Genomic DNA, 22,710 nt, shown 5'->3' with positions numbered 1-22,710 from the left:
TCTCCCGAGTTAGAATTTCCTTTGGGGTGAGGGTCGGGTCTCTATCACTTAATTCACAGCATTTCAAACACTATGTGTTTGGAGCTGAATCCATGTCTCCAACTCTGTCTCTTAATTACATTCACAGCGTATAGCCCTTCTGGTCACCTGGGGCAGAGCAGCCTAGAGCTCTGCCATCTTGCCTTTTCGCCTTTTTCTCTGGTGGGTGGCGTTCAATCCATTACCTCTCACCTAATCAGCATCCTAGCTTCTCCTTTCCTGGCCAATTCCACCGGCTCACACGTTCAGAACAACCTCCCTAACATTAGCTATGTTAGCCCTGGCCGGTGGGCTCCGTGAAGGCGCATCAGCCTGCGGAAGTGTCCCAGGTTAGAGTCCCATCAAGGGCACACGCCTCAGTTGCAGACTCCATCCCGGTCCGGCCCTGGTCGCCTCTGCAGGAGGCCATCAACCAATGTGCTTCTCTCACACTGATGTCTGTCTTTCCCTCTCCCTTCCACTCTCTCTAAAAATTGGTGGAGAAATATCTTCGGGTGAGGATTTCTTTTAAAAATTAGCTATTTCACTTTCTAAAAGCAGTTCTGCCAAAACCGGTTTGGCTCAGTGGATAGAGCGTCGGCCTGCGGACTGAAAGGTCCCAGGTTCGATTCCGGTCAAGGGCATGTACCTGGGTTGCGGGCACATCCCCAGTAGGAGATGTGCAGGAGGCAGCTGATCGATGTTTCTCTCTCATCGATGTTTCTAACTCTCTATCTCTCTCCTTTCCTCTCTGTAAAAAATCAATAAAATATATTAAAAAAAAAAAAAAAAAAAAAAAAAAAAAACTAGTCTTGCTTTAAAAGCAGTTCTTTTACTCTCCTACTTAGAACAGTAAAATTGTTTTGATTACAATTAGTCAAAATCTCCCAGCATAGCAGTCAACTCTGTTCGGTCTGTCTCCCCGGAAGCTGCACCCCCCCGGCCGCCAGGTCACCCTGTGCTGCGTGCATTCCTCAGGGTTTGCCCCGTCCGCCTCCGATGTCTTGCTCACACGGTCCCTTCTCCCCGCTGTGCCAAGAGTACACTCCTTTTTCTGGAACCCTCTAACACTTCGTATTTCCTCTCCAGCATTTATCACTTTTTAAAAATACATATTTTTATTGATCTCAGACAGGAAGGAGGAAACATCAATGAAGAGAGAGCATCATGGATCGGCCGCCTCCTGCACGCCCCCCACTGGGATGCAGCCCGCAGCCCGGGCACGTGCCCGGACCCGGATCCAACGGGACCTCCTGGTTCCTAAGTTGGCGAAGCTCAGCCGCCAGCCCCGCCAGCCGGGCTCGGACCGCTTCTGATTTGCTTCCCACCATGTGTTCATCTTCTCTAACCTCAGGCCCTGAGGTCAGGGTGTCGGTACCCTCTCCACCTGCTCGGCAAGGGCCCAGTCACTCACCCCGGGGGACAATTGCTTGAATGAATGATGCTCCATGCCCACCTCCCACCCTCCTGACGTGCGAACGAGGACCATCATAAACACTCGTCGAGCTCGTCTGGACAAGGAGGACGGAGATGGCACCGATTCCTACTCCACCCCGAAAAGCAGCGTCCAGGGCTTCCCGGCTGTGAGATCCCGGCGCGGCTCCGAGCCACCCACCCTGTTCCCTCCTTTACGCGTTGGCTCCCACTGAGCGCACGGGAGCCGCACCCAAAGGGCCGGCTCGCAGCGGGGACGATGCCCTTCCTCCCGGGGGACGGCCGGGCGCTGCACTCCAGCTCCAGCCCCGGCCCTTCCCCCGGCGTGTGCCTGTGCACCGCGCCCGCACGTCCCCCCGAGCCGCCTGCAACCTCGGGGTTCGAGGGGGAAGGAGCAGAGAGGAGGCGAGGCCACGAGCTGGGGGGGCAGCGGACGGGAGCCCGGGCCGAGCTGGATTCGTCCCGGCTCAGGCCTGACTCGGCCGGTTCCCTAACTCGCACCGGGGGCGCGGGGCCCAGGCCTCCGCCCGCTCTCACTCCGCCGGATGCTGCGGGGCCCCTAGAGGCGCGGCCACGTGCAGCCCCAGGCGACCCCACGGCTTCCCGTGCGCCCCCAACGCCGCTCGGCCGGAAGTCCGGCCCCGCCTGCCCCGCCGCCCCCTATTGGGCCCGGCGCCAGGGTCTGGCCGCGGGTAGGCCGCTCTCGGGTCAGGCGACCCCTGCGAACCCCAAGACGGGGACCCGCTCCAGAGCCGCTGAGACCTATGGGCGGACTCGGGAGGCGGGACCGGAGTGAGGGGCGGGGCGCGCCGGGGCGGCAGGCGGGACTTCCGCCTCCGGACCCGGAAGTTCCCGCGCTGCCGCTGGTGGGAGTTGTAGTCCGGCCGTGGTTACGGGGGGGCCCGCGGCTCATGCGCGGTGCATCGAGGCTTGTTTCACATCTGTAACAACAGGTGAATTGGGCTTTTTATTCTCCTCTTCGGTGCCCCCTGGAGGAGCTTACCGCGGCCGGGGATGATCGGCGCGAGGCGGGGTCCGAGTCCGACCGTCGGCTCGGCAGAGAGTGGGGCGGAGAGGCGGGCGGGCCCGGGGAGCAGGCCGGGCATCCTAGGCCTGCCCGGGAAGCCGGCTGGGCCGAGCCGTGGGCAGCCAGGCCTCGGCCTGCCGTTGCCATGGAGCCGGGGCGGGGGCGGGGGCCAGGCAGGTCCGCTGGGGCGGGCTTGGTAGCCCGGGGCTCTGTTGAGGCCGCGGGAGAGGCCGCTTCATTGGCGCATCGACGCCTCCGCCTCCGGGGATGCTCCGTTTCCCGAGGCCGGGCCTGGAGGGAGCCCCTGGAGTGCTCTGGGACCTTTGTTTGCCCCCCGCGCGGCCTGGGCCGTGCGCCCAAAGGGAGGCCTGGTGCAATCTGGCCCCCCCGGTTTGCCCCCTTTTGCACCCACCTTGTCACGGGGGAAGCCAAGGGGTGAGGTGTTCTTTGTTTGCTGGTGGTCATGCATTTGGGTTCTTTGTTTGCAGTGAACTGGAGCCCAGGGGGCCTCAGAGCCCCCCAAGCCAGGAGGATGGCGCTAGCACGCTGCCTCGCTAGTCTTCTTGTCGCAGCATCCGTCCTCTTCGTTGTGATTTTGCAAGGCAGGGGGGTCCCACTTTGCACCCCCAGCCCATGGGGGCTTGCCGTGCCCTGTAGCAGGTGGACCGCAGATGGCCACTTGCAGACTCTCCACCCGTTTTTGCTTGCAACTTAACTAGGCAGAATAAATGAGACATTGATGGTTTCCTTTGGCAGTTTCTTTGGAAGAAGTAACCCACTGTCATTGTGGGTGTTGACCACATGGTATAATTTACACTTACATCTTGGAGGTTTGGAGTTTCCAGGAGGCCGCTCCCCTCCCCCCTCCCCCTCCCCCCTAGTTCTTAGGGTTTAGGATGGTGCTATTTCTGTAGCTGTTTAAGGTGCAGCAAATACATTCTTCGCTGCATTTTTTTTTTCAACCTGCGTGGGATATGCCTATACCTCCAAAAGGTGTTCACTCTCCATGTGTTTTAACTTCCGTAGCTGTGGTTCAGAGTTTATCCCTGGACACTTCTGGCGCCTTTCAGCTTTTGAAGATGCTATTATCCAATGTTATTTCAAACACCCAGGGGCCAACTGGGCGCAGCACGGAGGGGAATTAGTGTAGGATAAGCCGGGACCGCTTTTGGAGCTCAGTCCCTAACTGCCTATTTGCATTCTGCCCCAGGCAGCTGCGGGGTCCTGGGCCAGCTGTGTAACCTCTGGGAGAGAATTCCTGCCTGGTAAACTATGAAAATGGTGCTCAAGGCCTCGTCGTTATTTCCCCAAACTCCACGGCTGCTTTGCCTGCCTTGGGTGATGAGCCTTAGTCCTGATGGCAGTAGAACTCCAAGCTGCCGCAGCTGTGCTCTGGGCTTGGAGGAAGCCTTTCGAAACTCCCGGCCCCTCTGCCAGGAGGGCTCGCCCTTGGCCTCTTAGAGGTGATGACTTAGGGCAGCTCACGGTTTGGTGAGTCTAGAGGGGTCGTGGCAGGTCGAGAGCGAGGCCAGTGTCTCCATGTGTGTTTCATGCCACTGACAAACTTGTCCTTGTTGCCGGAGGTAGTAAGTGAATTTCAGTGATGGAGCCACTCTCCGTCCCGGAGGGGGGGGCGCATCTCTCAGTGACCCTGCCTTGTACTTCCCAGGAGGAGGCCCAGCCTCGTGATGAGGAATAGCAAGGAGAGAGTTCAGCTGCAGTTCCGACGCCTGCAGAAGCTGAGGTCTTCACTGCTCTCGTAAGGTGAGTTAGCCCCAGGCACAAGGCAGTGGTGGGCCTCGGGCTCAGACACTGTAAAGCAGCCATTTGTGAATTACATTCACTTGTGACTGTTTGGGACGAAGGGTGTCATTTAAAAATGTTTTTTATTGATTTCAGAGAGGAAGGGAGAGGGAGAGAGAGAGAAACATCAACGATGAGAGAATCGTTGATCGGCTGCCTCCTGCACGCCCCCCACTGGGGATGGAGCCTGCAACCCTGGTATGTGCCCTGACCAGAAATCGAATCTGGGACCCTTCTGTCTGGAGGTCGACACTCTATCCATTGAGCCAAAGGGCTAGGGCCAGGGTATCATTTTTAATTAGTCATTATGGAAGCTCTCTGTCCTTGAAGCATCCCATAGTGACTCTTCCTGGAGTTAAGTAGTGTTTCATTGTGCAGAACCTGATATTCTATTATTTTACTTCTCTCTAAACTATTGAAGAGAAACTCTGAACCTTGAAGGTTTCCAACGAGGAAGGCAGCTTTCTTTTGATCTCTGTAAAATATCACCAATAAAAGATCTTTTTTTTTTCTTTAAGATCCTATCTTGGGTCCTGGCAGTTGGTTAGAGTGTCATCCCAATACGCGAAGGTTGCAGGTTCCATCCCTGGTCAGGGCACATACAAGAATCAACCAATGGCCCTGACCGGTGTGGCTCAGCGGATAGAGCGTCGGCCTGCAGACTCAAGGGTCCCAGGTTCGATTCCGGCCAAGGGCATGTGCCTTGGTTGCAGGCACATCCCCAGTGGGGGGCGTGCAGGAGGCAGCTGATCGATGTTTCTCTCTCATCGATGTTTCTAACTCTCTGTCCCTCTCCCTTCCTCTCTGTAAAAAATGAATAAAACAAAAGAATCAACCAATGCATACATAAATAAGTGGAACAACAAACTGTTATTTCTCTCTTTCTCTCTGTCCCTCTCTCTCTCTCTCTCTCTGAAATCAGTATTTTAAAAAGCTCTTGACTATCATACTGTTTTTTTTTTTTTTCATACTGTATTTTTTGATACAGGAAAAGATAGTGTTATATGAGTTAGTATTGGCATGGAGAGGACTGGGGACTTTTAAAAAGCAAAACCAGAAGTCTATTTACAAGCAAATTAACTTACAATTTTTTGGTGAGAAAATATTGTTTCTTAAATAATCACTTAGATATTTTACATTTTATAATATTCAGGTTTTCTATGGAGTTAGAATCTCAAATTACACCTTTTTTTTTGGACAGAAGGAGTCTATGGAATGTAATTTCTTAAAGTAAATTGAATCCTTGTTGATATTGTATTGAAGTTTTCTCTCTGAGCTGCCATATCCTAGCGGCTGAAGTTCCCAGCATCTCTTGGGGGGAGGAGGGCACCAGGGCAGAACGGCCATGGACCTGAGAGACTCGGCGGTCAGCCCTGCACCCCCACCGCCCGTGACCCACAGGGAGAGGGAACAGTGGTCAGGGGCAGGCGCCCAGGCCCAGCAGACGCCCGGGAAGGCCGACCCTCTCCTGCTTTGCTGAGGCGTGTGTGATGTTTCCGACGAAGGCCACGTACTGTTACTGCACCAGCCCCAGAAAACGCGTCATTGAAAACATCGGTCATCCCGAGTTTAACTGCGTTTTAAAACGAAATTGTTCAGCCAGGGGTGTTACTTTCTTCTGAGTCGCTAGGCAGCTTCCTCAGTTCAGTGCACTAACCAGCAGTAACTCACGTCTGTTATCTCGGCCGGCTGTGCATTGGCGCACTGACCGCCCCGAGGGGCTGACCTGGCTTCTGCGAAAGCCCAGTCAACCGCTTGTCCGGAGGGCAGGCGGCAGCCCAGCCCCCGATGCCCAGGAGAGGGGTCCCGTGGAAGCTCCTCCTGGAGGTCCCGGGAAGGCAGGGCTCCTGGAGCGGGGCCTCTGGGTCCGCGAGGAAGCGATCGCCTCTGTGGCAGGGCCTCGGACTTCAGGACGGAGGAGAGCTCCCGGGGAGGAAGGAGCACAGCCTGCCGCCCTCGCGTGGCGCTGGCCCTCCCCCTCGGCCGGGGCAGCCGGGCTCCTGGGCGCAGAGCTTCACTCCCTCGGGTCGGGTCGGGGCAGCTTCTTCAGTCCCGGGTCCTCTCTGCTGCCGAGGTCTCCCCGGAGGGCCCTGGGCGGACACTGACCCTGCCTCTGGCCGGCTTCTTTCTAGGGTTCCAGCTTCCCTCCTGCCAGAGATGTTCAGCCTGGACTCATTCAGAAAAGGTGAGAGTGGCCGGTGCTGTGGCCTGTGCCCCCCTCCCCGGGCCCAGCGTGAGTCCCTGGGGGGGAGGGGCCATGCTGGGTCTGAAGGTGACGGCCACAGCAGCTCCCTGTGGCGTGGGACCCCACCGCGCTGTGTCCCTCCCGCTGGAGCTCATGTGCCTGGAAAGGGCCTGGTGATGCCTTTGCCAGCATCTGGACACAGGTTGCTTCTCTCGGCGGTGGTGCCGTCAGTCAGACCACCAGGAGCGGGCTGGTCCCCTGCAGGCAGCACAGCCTGGAAACAGCTCCCGGCGGCAGGAGAGGGTGTGGTGGGGGCTGGGTCACAGCCGCTTTGCCCCGATGACTGGAAGTGCCTCCCGAGATCCTCGGTGCCCTCACACCCTTTCCTCTGTTAAACCCGCGGCCCTGGGCGTGAACGAGGGCCCTCTGGGAGCAGGAGCGGCGGGCTGAGGTGGGCCCTGCACGGGGATCGGCCGAGACACACCTGGGTCCTGGCTATTTGCTCCAGAAGCCTCTGTGGGCGGGTGTCTGCCCAGCACACGCCTGGGCCGGAAGGGCCCGGGGATGACGGCATCGCGGCAGCACAGCCACAGCCATGCGCCTGGACCCGAGGCCGCAGCCCAGGACGAGCGTGGTCACGAGGACAGCGCTGCCAGTTTGGGGCGGGGGGGGGGGGGGCCCCTGGGAGCCGGGGGAGGAGGCCCTGAGTGCAGATACGTGCTCTTTCCCCCCAGCATGTTGTTATGAAAATCTTTAAAAACACTGCACCGACCACCTTGATTCTCTAGGCCAGTGGTCGGCAACTCATTAGTCAACAGAGCCAAATATCAACAGCACAACGATTGAAATTTCTTTTGAGAGCCAAGGTTTTTAAACTTAAACTATATAGGTAGGTACATTGTTATTAACTTAGTTAGGGTCCTCCTCAGGCTTAGGAAGAGCCACACTCAAGGGGCCAAAGAGCCGCCTGTGGCTCGCGAGCCACAGTTTGCCGACCACGGCTCTAGGGAAACTCCCTTCTAATTTTGGGAAAACATGGCTGAAAGGGCTTTTGCTTTTCCTGCTCAAAATTATATTCTCCTCCTGCTCTCCCAGCTCTCATGCCTCAGAAACTGCACGGGAGCAAGGGCTCTTGCGTGTCGAGAAGCTACTTTACGTTGTAGAAACGGGCATCACTGCCCAGGCCACAGGCTCAGTGGGTGAGCATCAGCCTAGGAACCAGGAGGTCACGGTTTGATTCTGGTCAGGGCACAGGCCCGGGTTGCGGGCTCCATCCCCAGTGGGGGGGCTGCAGGAGGCAGCCGGTTGATGACTTTCTCATCATTGATGTTTCTCTCTCTCCCCCTCTCCCTTCCTCTGAAATCAGTAAAAATAAATATATTTTAAAAAGAAGAAGAGACGGGCATCGTTGTGCAGAGCAGGCTGTTCCCGGGGGCGGGGGAGGGGGTGGTGTCCCTGCTCCTCCTGCTCCTCCCCAGGCCAGCACGGCTCCCTCTTGTCCCCATCCAGCGGGTCTTAGAGACCCCAACCCCTCTCCCCATGGAAGGTGGTGGGTCCTGACTGTAGCACTCATGTGTCACACGTTTGGAACTTCTTAGAATGTCCTGGAAAGGCCGCTGGAGAAGCAGGGTTTAGTCTCCAAGTGCAGACATTTGGGATGGCGACCCGCTAGCTTAGGGGGAGGGAGGGCTGCCAAGTGTGCGCCTGGCCTGGGCTCGCGGGGCACCCAGCAGTCCGGGGCCCCTCTGCCCGTTCCCAGAGGAAAGAGCAGAGATCTGGTGCCCGCAGTGCCGTCCGGGAACCCAGAGCGGTGCCGGCAGAACCGTCACGGGGAGACAGGCGGGGCCTGGCCGGGGACGTGGCCTTTTGGTTTTCAGCTGTTGTCCCGGCTCGTCCTCACAGCTCAGCACGGGAGCCGTCCATGGCGGGCGTTGAACTCAGGGTGGCGAAGGCACCGGGAGCGGGGAGGGCTCTGAGCGCCATGGAGGGGTCCCTAGGAGGCGACGACCCTTCCCTGTGCAGCACGGGGGACACTTTCTCAGAACCCGTGACCGGCTCCCGAGACCTCCCAGCAGCCCGGAGCCCCTCACGGATGCTCGGGGCGAGTCAGCTCAGGGTCGGTGCCACCCTGATGCCCTCTCTCTCTCCCCAGATCGGGCCCAGCACAGGCAACGTCAGTGCAAACTCCCCCCACCCCGCCTCCCACCCATGTGTGTCAACCCTGCCCCCGGAGGGACCATCTGTCGAGGTAAGGGAGGAGCCTGGCTCCAGCACCGGCTCCGGGGCTCTGGGGGGGGCAGCCGGGGCCAGGCCAGGGGCCTCTGGGAAGCGAGTGAGGAGAGCGGGGTTAGCAGAGCAGTCGGAGCCTGCGGTGAGGTCACGGGGAAGGCTTGGGTTGTCTCATGACCCTTGGCCACCTGGCTTAGACCCTCCGGTCTCTGGGCCTCCTGTGAGAGCCGGAGTGAAGCCCAGTCCAGTCCAGACGCTGGGCAGCAGTGTGGAGAACCCGGAGGCTCGCCTCTCCTGGCAGCCCTGGCTCAGGTGGCCCCCAAGTGCAGGGCGCTCGGGCGGGGCCGGAGCAGAGCACCCTGACTGGCCCAGTGCCCTCCCTCGAGGCGTGGGGGATCCCGGCGCATTGCTCCCGGCCCCTCAAAGTGCTTGACTGGCATGAACACCTGCCTCTCAGTCCCTTTTGGTGGAGGAGACTGTCAGAGCCCAGACAGGGGACAGCTCACCTCAGGCCCCGTGGTGCCAGGGCAGGCCCTGTGGGGGGACTCTGGGAGCACCTCTGCCCGGAGCCTCAGGGCTCCCGGTGGCTGTCCCTGCCCTTAGCTGCCTGTCAGCCCTCCCAGGGGCCTCGGGAAGAACCTCTCAGTCCTGGGTCTGCCTCCTGGAGACAGCACGTCCCCCAGGCTCTGTCCGTCCCCCAGGCTCTGTCCGTCCCTCAGTGCTCTGAAGGCCAGGAGCGCAGGCAGGGCGCAGGGAGCACCAGCAGGCACCCGTGTCCCAGCGGCTTCAGGCACTGCCCTCCGCCCGGGGCCCTGTGGACAGCGTCTAGATAAGCATTTCCGGCCCCTCTGACCATTGACTTGGGTTTTAGAGAAATGCCGCCCCTACCGTTGCCAAAGCAAGAGTTGATCGCCCTTTTTTTTTTCTTTCTTAAAATGCCCTGTAACTCGAAAAGGCTGAACGTTAACATTTCCAACATGGCAGGTGAGTGGCTCTGAGCGTCAGACGTGCTGTGGCCGCGCTCGCAGGTGGCTGTCTGGGGCTGAGCCCACCCAGAGGCCAAGGCCGCCGCCTGGGGGCCAGCAGGCCCCCCTTAGCCCCAGGGAGCACAGACCCCAGCCCAGGGTCTCCTCACAGCGCCCGCAGTTGGCGCCCATGGGTGAATGCGTCTCTGCCCGCCCCGCCCCCGCCAGGAAGGGCTCTCGTCTGGGTTCTTCATCAGAAGCAGGACCTCCTGGTCCCCCGTGCGGGCCTTTCTGCCCCCGCCCTCGAAGGAAGGGGTGGCCGGAGCAGCCTCTGCTCAGGCAGCAGAGCCGCTCAGAATCGTGGTCACTTGGTCGGTCACGGTGCCCGGGGCCGTCGAGTCAGATTTGGGATTGAAAACTCTCACCTTCTCCCCAGCCCGCCTCTGGCCGGGGCGCGTCCCAGGTACCGGGATAAACACCCTCCCCTCTGAGCCTGGGGCGCAGCCTAGAAAGCAGCGGGGCTGGGCCTGGCCTCCCCCGTGTGCCTTCCACCGAGAGCGAGAGCGGGGAGGCCAGAGGACGGTGGGGTGTCAGGCGGCCGCCCCGCCCTGCTGGTCCCCTCACCTTCCTTGTTGCCGACCACGTGGCCATTTCTCGCCATTTTGACCATAAGGGTGGAGCTCGGGGGGGTCAGACGGGAGACGCTGGCCGAGACCCTGTCCTCAGAAGCCCTGCGCCTGGGCCGTCGGCTTCCTCCTGGCCTTGTCCTGGGCCTCCCGCGGACGGGGCCCTCAGGACCCTCCGGTGCCCGCAGACCCTCCCCTGCTTCATGCGCTGGCCGCTGGGCTTGATCCAGAGCGGCCGCCTCTCGGAGGCCCGTGCCGAGCGAGTGGCGAGGTCCCTGAGCCAGGACGTCCCTTCTCTCTCTCGGGCAGAGGGGAGCGTGGGCAGGGGACGCGGGGAGAGGAGGGGCCGGCCACAGCCTCTCGGTCCTTGGCCCCAAGTGGAGTCGGCAGTTTCTTTAAGGGTCAGAGTCGCTGTTCCAGGCTGCGTGGCCGTGTGCTCTGGCAGCTGCTTGGGGCCCTGACAGGTGGCGAGGCGAGGGGTGAGCTGGCTGTGCCTGGAGCTCGTGTCTGACAGGCCGGGCACAGCCCAGGGCCCGGAGGGCAGCGGGTTTTAGGGAGATGTGTGCGCTGGTGAGAGAGGAGGGGCCGGCAGCTGCCCGACCAGCCCGTGTGCTGGCGTCCCGGCCGATGTCGCATCTGTTTGAAATGTGGTTCTGAACGAGGGGCTGGTGTCAGGGCCCTCACACCGCTTCCCAGCGAACAACCAGCGGCTCCCGGCCAGGCCTCCAGACCGGGCAGAGCAGGGACACCGGCGGAGGGGCTGCGCGTGCGGCCTTTCTGTCTAGGCCGGTCCCCTTCCGCCCTCAGACCCTCGGTTTTCTGAACGTGGCGGCTCCGTGGAAGGAGCTGGGCAGCCCCAGGCCCTGGAAGCGCTGCTGGAGCCGGTGCCTCCGCTGGTGGCCAATCCAAGTGCCATGCGGAAGGTCCAGGATGCAGAGGGTCGGGGTGCAGAGGGTCGGGGGGTGCAGAGGGTTGGGGGATGCAGAGGGTTGGGGGTGCAGAGGGTCGGGGTGCAGAGGGTCGGGGGTGCAGAGGGTCGGGGTGCAGAGGGTTGGGGGTGCAGAGGGTTGGGGGATGCAGAGGGTCGGGGTCCGGAGGGTCGGGGGGTGCAGAGGGTCGGGGTGCAGAGGGTCGGGGTGCAGAGGGTTGGGGGGTGCAGAGGGTCGGGGGGTGCAGAGGGTGGCGGCCCCTCTCGAGGCCAGGTCGTTGCTGCCAAGGCTGCCTGTCCTCCCGCCCGGTGCCTGGCGGCCCGCACTCGGCGCCCCCTCCCCCTTCCCCCGCCCTGCCCTGCTCCACGGGGCCCGGCGTTGGGGGCGGCGCTCTCGGGGCCACAGTGTCTGCGACCGGACAGACGAGAAGCCCCTCCCGCCTTCCCGTCTGCGGCGTCTGCGGCTGGGGGTCCGCCCGGCCGGCAGGGGGCGCTGCCGCTCCGTCCGCTCCGCCGGGTCCTCAGCCGCTCGGGGCGCGGGGGCCGCCGGGAGCGCGATGGCGGCCGCCGGGAGGCTCGTGGCCCTGGCTGCCCGCGTCTCCCCGCGCCTGCGGCCCGCAGGCCCCCGCGCCCCGAGCGGCTGGAGGGCCGGGCGGCAGGGGCGCGCGCGCGGCTTCTCGTCGGGCCCCGACCCCGCGCAGGAGGCGGCCGAGGCAGGGGCAGCGCCCGGCGGGGACGGCATGGGCCACGGTGAGCGGCGCCCTTGGCGGGGCGGGTGGGGCGGGAGAGCCCTGCCGTCGGGACGGACTGACGGACTGACAGCCGGCTGCCCCCCGCCCCCCGGGGCCCAGCGCGCGTTCACACCGGGGCCGCCCGCCGGGCCCTGCGCTGCGGGCGCGTGTCCGCGAGGCGGCGGGGCATGTTGGGGGCCGGGTGCGCGGGGCCCCCGGATGCCCGGCCCCAGGGACCCGCCGGGACCGCGGTCCCCCCTCGGCCTGGGGTCGGGGCGGGCGGTGCGCCCTGTGCGGTCCCTTCGGGCCGGGGCCGGGGCCGGGTCGGGCCGGAGGCGGGTGCAGGGCCTCCGTCTCCCCGATCGGACAGCGGCCTCGGGGCCCTCCCTCCAGGGCCGGCCGCTCCGCCCTCGGGGACCCCAGTAAGAAAGGGAGGCCCCCCCGAGTCTGATGCCCCAGTGAAGGGGGCGTCCCCGTAGCCCGACTCGGGGGGGCCTGGCACCGCCTTGACCGCAGCGCGGGTTCTGCCCGTCGCTGTCCCTCAGCGGACGGATCAGACCGGGAACGGGGGTGGGAAGGTGCCGGCGGCTCCCCTCGGTGTGCGGGTCCCTGGCCCTTCTCCTCGGGGACGGGCCGTGCACGTGGCCGAGCCCCCCCCCTTCCTGCGCTGCTCCCGGGGGTGGGGTCAGCGCCAGCACCCTCAGCCGCCAGCGCAGGGCCCTGACCACACCCCGGGGGCGCTTAGAACGAGGGCAGCGGTAATGCCGCCTCCTCCTCCCGTAGCTTCCCGGGACCTGTTGAAAGAGTTCCCGCAGCCCAAGAACCTCCTCAACAGCGTGATCGGAAGAGCCCTGGGCATCTCACACGCAAAAGACAAGCTCGTCTACGTGCACACAAACGGACCCAAGAAAAAGGTGACTCGCGTGCGGCCAGCGGCCCTCCTCCCGCGGCTGCTCCGTCTCGGAGGCCGTTTCTGAATTGAAAACCGTCTGAGCAGAGGAGGCTGAGAAGGGCCTGGCCAGGGGCGCAGGGCCGTGCGCGAGGAGGCTCCTCTCGGCGGCCCTGGTTCCCGTCGGCCAACGGGGCTGCTGGGGGGCGGGGGGGGGGGGTGTCCTGGGCCCGGAGCAGGCGGCGAACCTGCTGAAGGTTCTCGGCGTAAAGATGGCCGCCTGCCCTCTGCCCAGAGCCGGTCCGCGCTGGGCTCCTGATTGTCCCTGGGATCTGCGCTGGGAGCACAAGGGCCCTGACCCCCCTTCCCTCCCCAGAAAGTCACCCTCCACATCAAGTGGCCCAAGAGCGTGGAGGTGGAAGGCTATGGCAGCAAGAAGATCGACGCGGAGCGGCAGGCTGCCGCCGCCGCCTGCCAGCTGTTCAAGGTGACCCCGCCCGGCCCCCGAACGCCCGGCTCCCATGGCCTTTCGGGGAGGCTGGCTCCCTCCTGGCGCTTTAGCCACGGGGGTGGGGACTGGTTTCCCACTGTGGTGACCGACGCCCCTGGCCTCAGGACAGAGAGGAGCCGGGGGCCAGCACTCCCCGTGGGCAGCACTGGCTGCTTCCCGTGGGGTCTGTCCTTCCCACGAGTCCCTCACTCACAGTGGAGGCGAGGTGGCCGCTTCTCCCTGCCCAGGGGTGGTTCCTGGTTCCCGGTTCCCGTGGTGCTGAGCTGGGGAGTTAATTCTTCCTTCTGGGAGTTTGCAGGCACTTTGACCCCCACCGTGCCCTGCAAGTCCTGCTCACACTCCTCCCAGCGTTTCTCTGTCCCCTGCCTGTGCTCACAGCCTCTGTTTGTCTGTGTGATTGATCTGGTGAAATGCAGTGTCAGTGTACAGGTTAGTGTGTCAGCCCAGGCACCTTGCTGTGCAACCACCTCCAGGACTTCTCTGCAAAACTGAAACTCTGCCCCCGGCCGCCGCCATCCTGCTTGTGTTTCTGGGCGTTTCCTTCCGTCACTGGCGTAGTGGGTCGCCCAGCATTCGTCTTGTTGTGACGGGCCTCTCACTGAACGTAGCGTCCTCGCGGCTCGTCGGTGCTGGTGCGGGTCAGGGTTCCTTCCTCGGCCGCTGTGGTCAGACCACATTTGCTTCCCACCACCCGTCAGCGGCCATTGGGGTGCTTCTGCCTTTGGCGGTGAGTTCTGCTTGAGCACGACGCACACGTGTCTCTGAGACCTGGTTTCCATCCCAGAATTGGAGTCCCTGGATCACATGGCAATTCTGTGCTTCAGTTCTTGAGAACCCACCGTGGGTGTCCACCGTGGCTGCGCCGTTTCCCCTTCTCACCAAGCAGAGCACAGGCTCCCGTCTCCCGCGTCCTTACGGGCGGCTCTGCTTCTCCTGCTGTTCAGTGTGAGCAGCCGCCCTGGCGGGGCGTGTCTCACTGCGGCTGTGACGGGCATTTCCCTGTGAGCGTGAGCCTCGCATCTCTCAGGGGCTTCCTGGCCGTTTGCTTTCTTCCTCAGAGAAGTGCCTGGTCTGTCCTGTGCCCGTTGTTTAGTTGGGCTGTTGGGAGTTGGTTGCTGTTACAGTTGTTCATGTATCTGGACACCATGCCCTTTTATTCCCTAGTATCTGTACCCCCAGTTCTTCGGGTCCCTCCCACCCACACTCACCCCGCAACCAGGTGTGTTTAGTAAGCGGTGCCCTCATGAGGGGGCTGTATTTGCTTTCTGTGGAACCCCACACTCCCTGGACGACTGTGGGTGCCCTGCTCCCTCCCTCTTGCTGAAGGCCCTGCTGTTCTGCATCTGTTCGTCTGCAGACTTCAGAAACAGTTCGTCAAGCCCAGAAGCTTCCAGACTCTGTTTGGAATCTCGCCACTTTCATGGATTTAGGCTTCTGTGTTCTCGTATGTAGCAGCAGGCCATCCAGGAACACGTGTCTCCCTGTACGTAGGCCCATTTGCCAAGTTTTGTACTTAAAAAAAGTCTGGACCTTTCTTAAGTTCATCTTGGGTAGGTTCTGGCTTTTATTGCTGTGAATAGAACTTTAAAAGTTTACAGTTGGTTATTCCAGAAGCCTGAGGAGTTTGGGAAGGGGGGTGGCCCCTCAGCTTGTCCTGAGCCTCCCTGTGGCTGCCAGGGCCCCCTGGCCGCTCCCGACTTGATTTCCCGGAAGTAAGCTCTCGTCACACGCTGCTCCTTGTTCTGGCTTCTCGCTCGCTTCTGTCCCTTACACCTGGTCGCCTGCATTTCTGTTCTGCCTCCTGGGTGCTGAGCTTCTTGGGGCCGGGACCAGGTCTCGCCTCCACCGATGCCCAGCGGCCAGCAGGCTCGCAGGCGTGTGCGGTGTTTTCTCTAGAAGCAGCGGCGCTCGAATACGTTACAAATAACGGTTTCGTGTCCGTGCCTTGGGTAGTTCCCAGCACAGGTGGCTTGGCTGCTGCCCCGAGCAGGGACCGGAAGCCTGTTCCCACCGTCCATGACGCCGCCCGCACGTCCATTGCTCCCGGGGCCTCCGGGCCTTCCCGGGAGCTCGGCCCCTGGTGGCAGGCGTGTGCGGTGGGGCTCGGAGTCCTCGTCGCCGTGCTCACGTGCCTGTTGCCCTGTGGGGTTGGGGCCTGTTTGCTTTTGTCTTTGTCCACAGGCGTGAGGATTCCCTGGCCGCTCGTCTGTCGGAGCCAGGCGTCCCCGTGGCTCTGTGCTCGGACCTGAGGCGGGACGGGTGGGAAGGCGTGGCTCCCGCACGGGGGACGTGGGTGTGACCGGGCAGGTCCCAGGCAGGCCGAGGAGTGAAGGTGCCGCGGACCTCATGCTGCCCCTCCCCCCCCCCAGGGCTGGGGCCTGCTGGGCCCCCGGAACGAGCTGTTTGATGCCGCCAAGTACCGTGTGCTGGCCGACCGCTTCGGCTCCCCGGCCGACAGCTGGTGGCGCCCAGAGCCCGCCATGCCGCCCACTTCCTGGCGGCAGCTGAATCCCGAGAGCATCCGGCCAGGGGGGCCTGGGGGCCTGTCCCGCTCCTTGGGCCGAGAGGAAGAGGAGGAGGAGGAGGAAGAGCTAGAAGAGGGGACCATCGATGTCACTGACTTTCTGTCCCTGACCCAGCAGGACACCCCACTCAGGTGCAGCTGGCGGCGGGTGCAGGGGAGCTGGGGCCTTGCCTGGGGAACGTGGGGGCTCCCGGGCCCTTTCTGAGCTGGAAGCCCCGCCCACGCCTCGCCTGGCCCGGGAGCCATTGGTGTGCCTGCCCTGCTGGGGGCTGGGCTCGTGCTGGGCTTTTGTGCCCAGCAGCACGGCTCATCCTTCAGAGGCCCAGCAACCACCCTGCCTGCCCCCTGCCCTCTGACGTGGGGGGACTGAGGGAGCATCAGCCACGCTGAGCCGGGGGATGGGGGAACGGGGGCGGGGGGGCTGGCCCTGGGAAGAGAGACTTAATCATCTAAACTTTTGGTCCTCTCAGGGGGGGTTCCCTTGAAATGACAGACGATGACAGTGCTATCAGGGCTCTGACCCAGTTTCCGCTTCCCAAGAACCTTCTGGCCAAGGTGATCCAGATCGCAACCTCGTCCTCCACGGCTAAGGTGAGCTGGGTCTCCTAGGAGGGGGGAGGGGGAGCAGCAGGTGCGGAGTGGGAGTCGGGCTCGGAGTGGGCTGGGGAATGGGAGTGGGAGACCATATCTGCTGGAGCGTGGCGGGTGGGGGGCGCGTGGGGGGCGGGCGGCTGACTTGCCCAGGGGGATCTTCTTGCTCCCGGGACGCACCTGGTGTAGCCACGACAGCTCAGCCCACAGCGCCGTCACACCTGTTGCCTACTCTGCCTGTCCCCCCGTCTCCTTCCCCGTAGAACCTCATGCAGTTTCACACCGTGGGCACCAAGACCAAGCTGGCCACCCTCACGCTGCTCTGGCCCTGCCCCATGACCTTCGTGGCCAAAGGCCGCCGCAAGGCAGAGGCTGAGAACAAGGCGGCGGCCTTGGCCTGCAAGAAGCTGAAGGTGAGCCCGGCCGGTGAACACGAGCCATCCTGGGGCCCTGGCGGCCGGGCAGACGGTCCCCTTTTCCGGGAAGTGAGTCGGGCACAGCAGCCCTGGCCTGGGCCCCGCGGTCAGTCCCTGGTCCAGCCCTTGCTTGTCAGGCTGAGGCTGCTGCAGGGCTCCCCACGGGCCCTGGGAGCTCAGCCTGTCGCACTGAGGCCGGAACCGGGGAACGCCGGCAGGCGACAGCCCCTCGTTCTGAAGAGCACGGACCTGGAGAAATGCTGCCTGTCGCTGGCAGACTTGGTGACCCTGGGCTTGTGGCCACAAGGAACGACCAGACGGTCATCTGGGATGAGGACAGCAGGCACCCTCAGGGCACGGGCAGTTCCTCACGAGGCTTGGGGCCGGCAGGGCCCAGCAAGTGGGGTGAGGTCGTGGTGCCTGGGAAGTTAGTGCTCTGAGCCCAGGGTTTGCAGAGCAAGACAGGAAGCGGGCCTGCTTAACCCTCGGAGCTGCATCCAGATAGAGCCAATGGGGTGCGGAGCGTGGAGACAGGAAGGGCACGGGGTGGCACAGGGAACACGGGGGGAGGGAGGCATGACCGGGCTCAGGAGCAGGACGCTCACTGAGGGAACGTGCAGGAAGTCTGAGCTCTGGCTTGACAGGCACCCCTGGTGACCAGAGGCCTCCGGCTCTTGGAGTCCTGTCCCGAGAAGAGCAGCTCCAGCCACCACTGTGCTCATGGGGCAGAGGGCTGGCCCTGGGCAGGGGCGGGGGTGACATGCAGCCCCGAGAGGACAGCCTCCTCCTGGGATGCTGTGGTGGCACCTCCCGTGGTCCAGGGACCACGTCCCTGCCCGTGAGGTCTGCCCGGCCCCAGGAGGGGTTGGCCCCGAGGGATGAGCTTGGAGGGACTGTTGGGCCTGGGCTTTGGAGGGAGAGCAGAGTCTAGACATCACGGGGGTGGGGACACGACCAGGGAGGGGACTGGCGTGCGCACTTGCCCAGGGGTGAGGTGTGGGTCGTACCTGTCACTGGTCGGCTGGCGTGGGGCGTGTAGGGAGCGAGGGCCCAGTGTTTCCCCTCCAGTGGCTTGTTTTGTCAAGTCGCATAAATAGAAATCCCACGCTCCCTTGTAGGATGGGGGCCCGTGGAGCTGGTGCCGTGCAGGCATGAGGTGGGTGGGCTTTGGCGAGGCCGCAGAGGGAGCCTGGGCGGGTAGGGGCCGGGCGCATCTGTCTCTGGGTCGATGTTGAGTATTCGTGGAGGTGAGACTGGGCTCCAGCTGCTCAGGGGGTTCTCAGGTCTTGATTTTCTTGAATTTTAACTAATTTGGGGGGTAATTTGCTTTCCCCGGTTCCTAACTTCTCCCTCCGGGATCACGTCAGCCTAGAAGCCAGGTCTCTCAGGAAAGGGTGGCTCTGCACAGCCCCCTGGAGCTCCTGAGCCCGCCTGGGCCAGCGCCAGGCGGGTGGGGCCTGACGAGGTAGGTGCCCCTGTCCCCTCTGCAGAGCCTGGGCCTGGTGGACCGGAACAACGAGCCCCTCACCCACGCCATGTACAACCTGGCCTCCTTGCGTGAGTTGGGTGAGACCCAGCGCCGGCCGTGTACCATCCAGGTGCCTGAGCCCATTCTCCGCAAGATCGAGGCCTTTCTGAACCAGGTGAGAGAACCTCGTCCCGCTGCCCCCGCCACCTCGCCTTCTCCAGACGGCGCTTCCCCCTGCAGCAGGCGCCTTGTCTCCCACTGGGCGGGGCCTGGAGCACTTTGCCCCGAGGTGCTCAGCCTGGCCCACGAGCGCCCTGGGGGCTGGGCCGGCAGGTGGCCCAGGAAGCCCGTGGAGGGCTGGGTGCGGGCGAGGAGGAAGGCGTTGCTCACCGTTTGGCTCGCCTGCTGTCCCCAGTGCCCTGTGGACCACGCGTGGGTCTCCCCGGAGCTGCGGCTGCAGAGTGATGACATCCTGCCCTTGGGCAAGGACGCGGGGCCCCTGAGTGACCCCATCACCGGCAAGCCCTACCTGCCCCTGTCCGAGGCAGAGGAGGCGCGGCTGAGCCAGAGCCTGCTGGAGCTGTGGCGGCGGCGAGGGCCCGTCTGGCAGGAGGCCCCGCAGCTGCCCGTGGACCCGCATCGGGACACCATCCTCGGCGCCATCGAGCAGCACCCGGTGGTCGTCATCTCGGGGGACACGGGCTGCGGGAAGACCACGCGCATCCCCCAGCTGCTGCTGGAGCGCTACGTGACGGAGGGCCGCGGCGCCCGCTGCAACGTCATCGTCACCCAGCCGCGCCGCATCTCGGCCGTGTCGGTGGCGCAGCGCGTCAGCCACGAGCTGGGCCCCGCCCTGCGCCGGAGCGTGGGCTTCCAGGTGCGGCTGGAGAGCAAGCCGCCGGCGCGGGGCGGGGCCCTGCTCTTCTGCACCGTGGGCATCCTGCTGCGCAAGCTGCAGAGCAACCCCAGCCTGGAGGGCGTGAGCCACGTCATCGTGGACGAGGTGCACGAGCGCGACGTGAACACGGACTTCCTGCTGATCCTGCTCAAGGGCCTGCAGCGCCTCAACCCGGGGCTGCGGCTGGTGCTCATGAGCGCCACCGGCGACAACGAGCGCTTCTCCCGCTACTTCGGGGGCTGCCCCGTCGTCAAGGTGCCCGGCTTCATGTTCCCCGTCCAGGAGCACTACCTGGAGGACATCCTGGCCCGGCTGGGGAAGCAGCCGCCCCTGCACCGGCGGCACCATGAGGTGAGGCGCCGCCCCCTGCCCACTCGTCCTGGTGGCCGGGCACGTTGCCTTCCAGGCCTTGGTCTCCTCTGTGGGGGGCGGTGAGGGCGGCAGGTGCCCTGGCCCCGGGCTGACCGCGGCCTCTCCTCCCCTCAGTCTGAGGACGAATGTGCACTCGACTTGGACCTCGTGACCGACCTGGTTCTGCACATCGATGCCCGTGGGGAGCCAGGTGGGTGCTCCCGCTCTGCCCTGTGCCCCCGTGTGCGTGTCTGAGGAGCAGCAGCTCATGCCTGCAGGGCCCTTTACAGGTGGGATCCTCTGCTTCCTGCCGGGCTGGCAGGAGATCAAAGGGGTGCAGCAGCGCCTGCAGGAGGCCCTGGGCCTGCATGAGAGCAAGTACCTCATCCTGCCAGGTGAGAGCCACGCGCGGCACGGCCCAGGCGCCCCTCGCCCGTCCTGGGGGTGCCTGACCCAGCTGGGACTCGAGGGCCAGGGTCTCCGCAGACTGCACCCTTCCTGCTGGCTGTGCAGCCTCCCCTGAGCTCGCTGTCGGGAACTGGGGGTCCCTGGAGCGGCACCGTAAGCAGTGTGCTTGCTGCCCGCAGTGCACTCCAACATCCCCATGATGGACCAGAGGGCCATCTTCCAGCAGCCGCCCGCCGGGGTGCGCAAGATCGTCCTGGCCACCAACATCGCCGAGACCTCCATCACCATCAACGACATCGTGCACGTGGTGGACAGCGGTCTGCACAAGGAGGAGCGCTACGACCTGAAGACCAAGGTGCACCCATCTCCGGGCCCGGCCAGCCCCGGGGGCTCCCAAGGCTGAGGTGGCCCTGCCCCGGGAGCCTCGGGCCTGCTGTGTTTGAACAAGGCCACACTTTCTGGGTCTCGGTGTTGCTGTGGGGGAAGGGGGGTTGTTGAGGGTTGGTGAGGTGACGGCCAGGCACGGGGGGCCCCTGAGGCAGGCCTGTGGCATCTGTGTTGCTGCTCACCTGCCCCCTCCCCCAGGTGTCCTGCCTGGAGACGGTGTGGGTGTCACGAGCCAATGTGATCCAGCGCCGGGGCCGGGCCGGCCGCTGCCAGTCCGGCTTCGCTTACCACCTGTTCCCGCGGAGCCGGCTGGAGAAGATGGTCCCGTTCCAAGTGCCGGAGATCCTGCGCACGCCCCTCGAGAACCTGGTGCTGCAGGCCAAGATCCACATGCCCGAGAAGACGGTGTGCCGGGCGGGCGGGCAGGCGGGGTGGGGCACGGCGCCGGGCGGGCAGGCTGGCGGGCCATCCCGGGTGTCAGCCGGGCGCAGGCTCACGGCTCTGCTGGCTCCTGCCACAGGCGGTGGAATTCCTCTCCAAGGCCGTGGACAGCCCTAACATCAAGGCGGTGGACGAGGCTGTGATCTTGCTGCAGGAGATCGGTGAGTGGGCGGGGCTGCTGGGCTGTGGAGTGGTTGCCAGGGGCGGGTCTGACCGCGGAGCTCTCGCAGGGGTGCTGGACCAGCGGGAGTACCTGACCACCCTGGGGCAGCGCCTGGCCCACATCTCCACGGACCCCCGGCTGGCCAAGGCCATCGTGCTGGCCGCCATCTTCCGGTGCCTGCACCCGCTGCTCGTGGTGGTTTCCTGCCTCACCCGGGACCCCTTCAGCAGCAGCCTGCAGAACCGCGCCGAGGTGGACAAGGTCAGGCCAGCCCCTCCCCCGGCCTCTGGCTCTCCCTCGCGGCCCTCACCTCCTCCTGTCCTCGGGTGGCCGCCTGCAGCCCCTCCCCTGTGCCCCGCCCCTCCCAGGTGAAGGCCCTGCTGAGCCACGACAGCGGCAGCGACCACCTGGCCTTCGTGCGGGCGGTGGCCGGCTGGGAGGAGGTGCTGCGCTGGCAGGACCGCAGCTCCCGCGAGAACTACCTGGAGGAGAACCTGCTCTACGCGCCCAGCCTGCGCTTCATCCACGGTCAGCGACTGCCCGTAGCCCCCAGCTCCCCCCACCCCCGCGCTGGGCTTCTGTCCGGCCCCCGGAGTCTCGGGGCCCCAGTCACCCGGCGTTGCCTCCCCAGGACTCATCAAGCAGTTCTCCGAGAACATTTACGAGGCTTTCCTGGTGGGGAAGCCCTCGGACTGCACCCTGGCCTCCGCCCAGTGCAACGAGTACAGCGAGGAGGAGGAGCTGGTGAAGGGCGTGCTGATGGCGGGCCTCTACCCCAACCTCATCCAGGTGCTGCCCTGGGGAGGCGCTGCCCACGCCCTGCCTCCGTCCCCCGTCCCCCGGCTTAGCCCGCCCTTTTCTGTCACCTGCAGGTGCGGCAGGGCAAGGTGACCCGGCAGGGCAAGTTCAAGCCCAACAGTGTCACGTACAGGACCAAATCCGGCAACATCTTGCTGCACAAGTCAACCATCAACAGGTGGGGGGGCCGGGAAGGCTGGGGGTGGGGGGGGTGCTCGGAGGGGCCAGGAGCGGGACTCACCAGCTCCTCCCTCCTCAGGGAGGCCACGCGGCTGCGGAGCCGATGGCTGACGTACTTCATGGCCGTCAAGTCCAATGGCAGCGTCTTTGTCCGGGACTCGTCCCAGGTGCACCCCCTCGCCGTGCTGCTCCTGACCGACGGGGACGTCCACATCCGTGGTGGGTGCCCGTGGGCCTCGCGCCCCTCGCGCCCCTCGCTTGGGCTGGGCTGTCCTCGGGCCTGGCCTCACGCGGCTCCTGGTCCCTTCCTCCCCAGATGACGGGCGCCGGGCCACCATCTCGCTCAGCGACAGCGACCTGCTGAGGCTGGAGGGCGACTCGCGCACGGTGCGGCTGCTGCGGGACCTGCGCCGGGCCCTGGGCCGCATGGTGGAGCGGAGCCTGCGCAGCGAGCTGGCCGCGCTGCCCCTCGAGGTGCAGCAGGAGCACGGGCAGCTGCTGGCCCTGCTGGTGGAGCTGCTCCGGGGGCCCTGCGGCAGCTTCGACGTGCGCAAGGCGGCCGACGACTGAGCCCCGCTCTGAGGGCTGTGTACAGAGTGCAGATGTTTATTTAAAATAAAGTTCTATTTATCCCTTGTGAGCATCGCTGTCCGCGGGGGCCCTCCTGTGGCCTCAGCCCCTGGGCGTGGGCACCGGCTGTCGCCCCAGGTCTTAGGAGGAAGGGGGCTAGAATCCACCC

At 64.1% G+C, this 22,710-nt stretch overlaps 1 protein-coding gene across 4 annotated transcripts; it reads left to right on the top strand.

The window, feature by feature from the left end:
- Positions 1-2,283: 2,283 nt before the first annotated feature.
- On the top strand, positions 2,284-22,611 carry DHX30 (DExH-box helicase 30). 4 transcript variants are annotated; one of them, XM_036333728.1, is made up of 22 exons: positions 2,284-2,405; positions 4,149-4,243; positions 6,415-6,467; positions 8,620-8,715; positions 12,730-12,860; positions 13,212-13,322; positions 15,716-16,002; positions 16,341-16,461; positions 16,725-16,874; positions 18,368-18,520; positions 18,761-19,594; positions 19,730-19,805; positions 19,885-19,989; positions 20,182-20,357; positions 20,588-20,794; positions 20,910-20,991; positions 21,061-21,254; positions 21,362-21,521; positions 21,625-21,782; positions 21,866-21,969; positions 22,051-22,190; positions 22,288-22,611. In XM_036333728.1, exons 3-22 carry the CDS (start codon positions 6,440-6,442, stop codon positions 22,539-22,541), a joined length of 3,567 nt encoding a protein of 1,188 aa, XP_036189621.1. In that variant the 5' UTR covers positions 2,284-2,405; positions 4,149-4,243; positions 6,415-6,439; the 3' UTR covers positions 22,542-22,611. The 4 variants fall into 4 exon arrangements, with proteins under 4 accessions (XP_036189621.1, XP_036189623.1, XP_036189620.1 ...); XM_036333730.1 differs by lacking the exon at positions 8,620-8,715; XM_036333727.1 differs by lacking the exons at positions 2,284-2,405; positions 4,149-4,243; positions 6,415-6,467; positions 8,620-8,715 and adding an exon at positions 11,746-11,965.
- Positions 22,612-22,710: the final 99 nt, after the last annotated feature.

This window comes from Myotis myotis, unplaced genomic scaffold (assembly GCF_014108235.1).
Source record: "Myotis myotis isolate mMyoMyo1 unplaced genomic scaffold, mMyoMyo1.p scaffold_m19_p_13, whole genome shotgun sequence".
Taxonomy (NCBI): Eukaryota; Metazoa; Chordata; class Mammalia; order Chiroptera; family Vespertilionidae; genus Myotis; species Myotis myotis.
Note: the sequence above shows the minus strand (reverse complement) of the source record. Positions and strands in the feature narration are given on the sequence as shown.

Excerpts from the sequence above, each read along its gene's own strand:
- DHX30 (XM_036333727.1), top strand. The coding sequence starts at position 11,773 with ATGGCGGCCGCCGGGAGGCTCGTGGCCCTGGCTGCCCGCGTCTCCCCG. Across the intron at positions 20,992-21,060 it reads GATCTTGCTGCAGGAGATCG|GGGTGCTGGACCAGCGGGAG; the intron begins GTGAGTGGGCGG and ends GAGCTCTCGCAG. Across the intron at positions 21,783-21,865 it reads TCTACCCCAACCTCATCCAG|GTGCGGCAGGGCAAGGTGAC; the intron begins GTGCTGCCCTGG and ends TGTCACCTGCAG.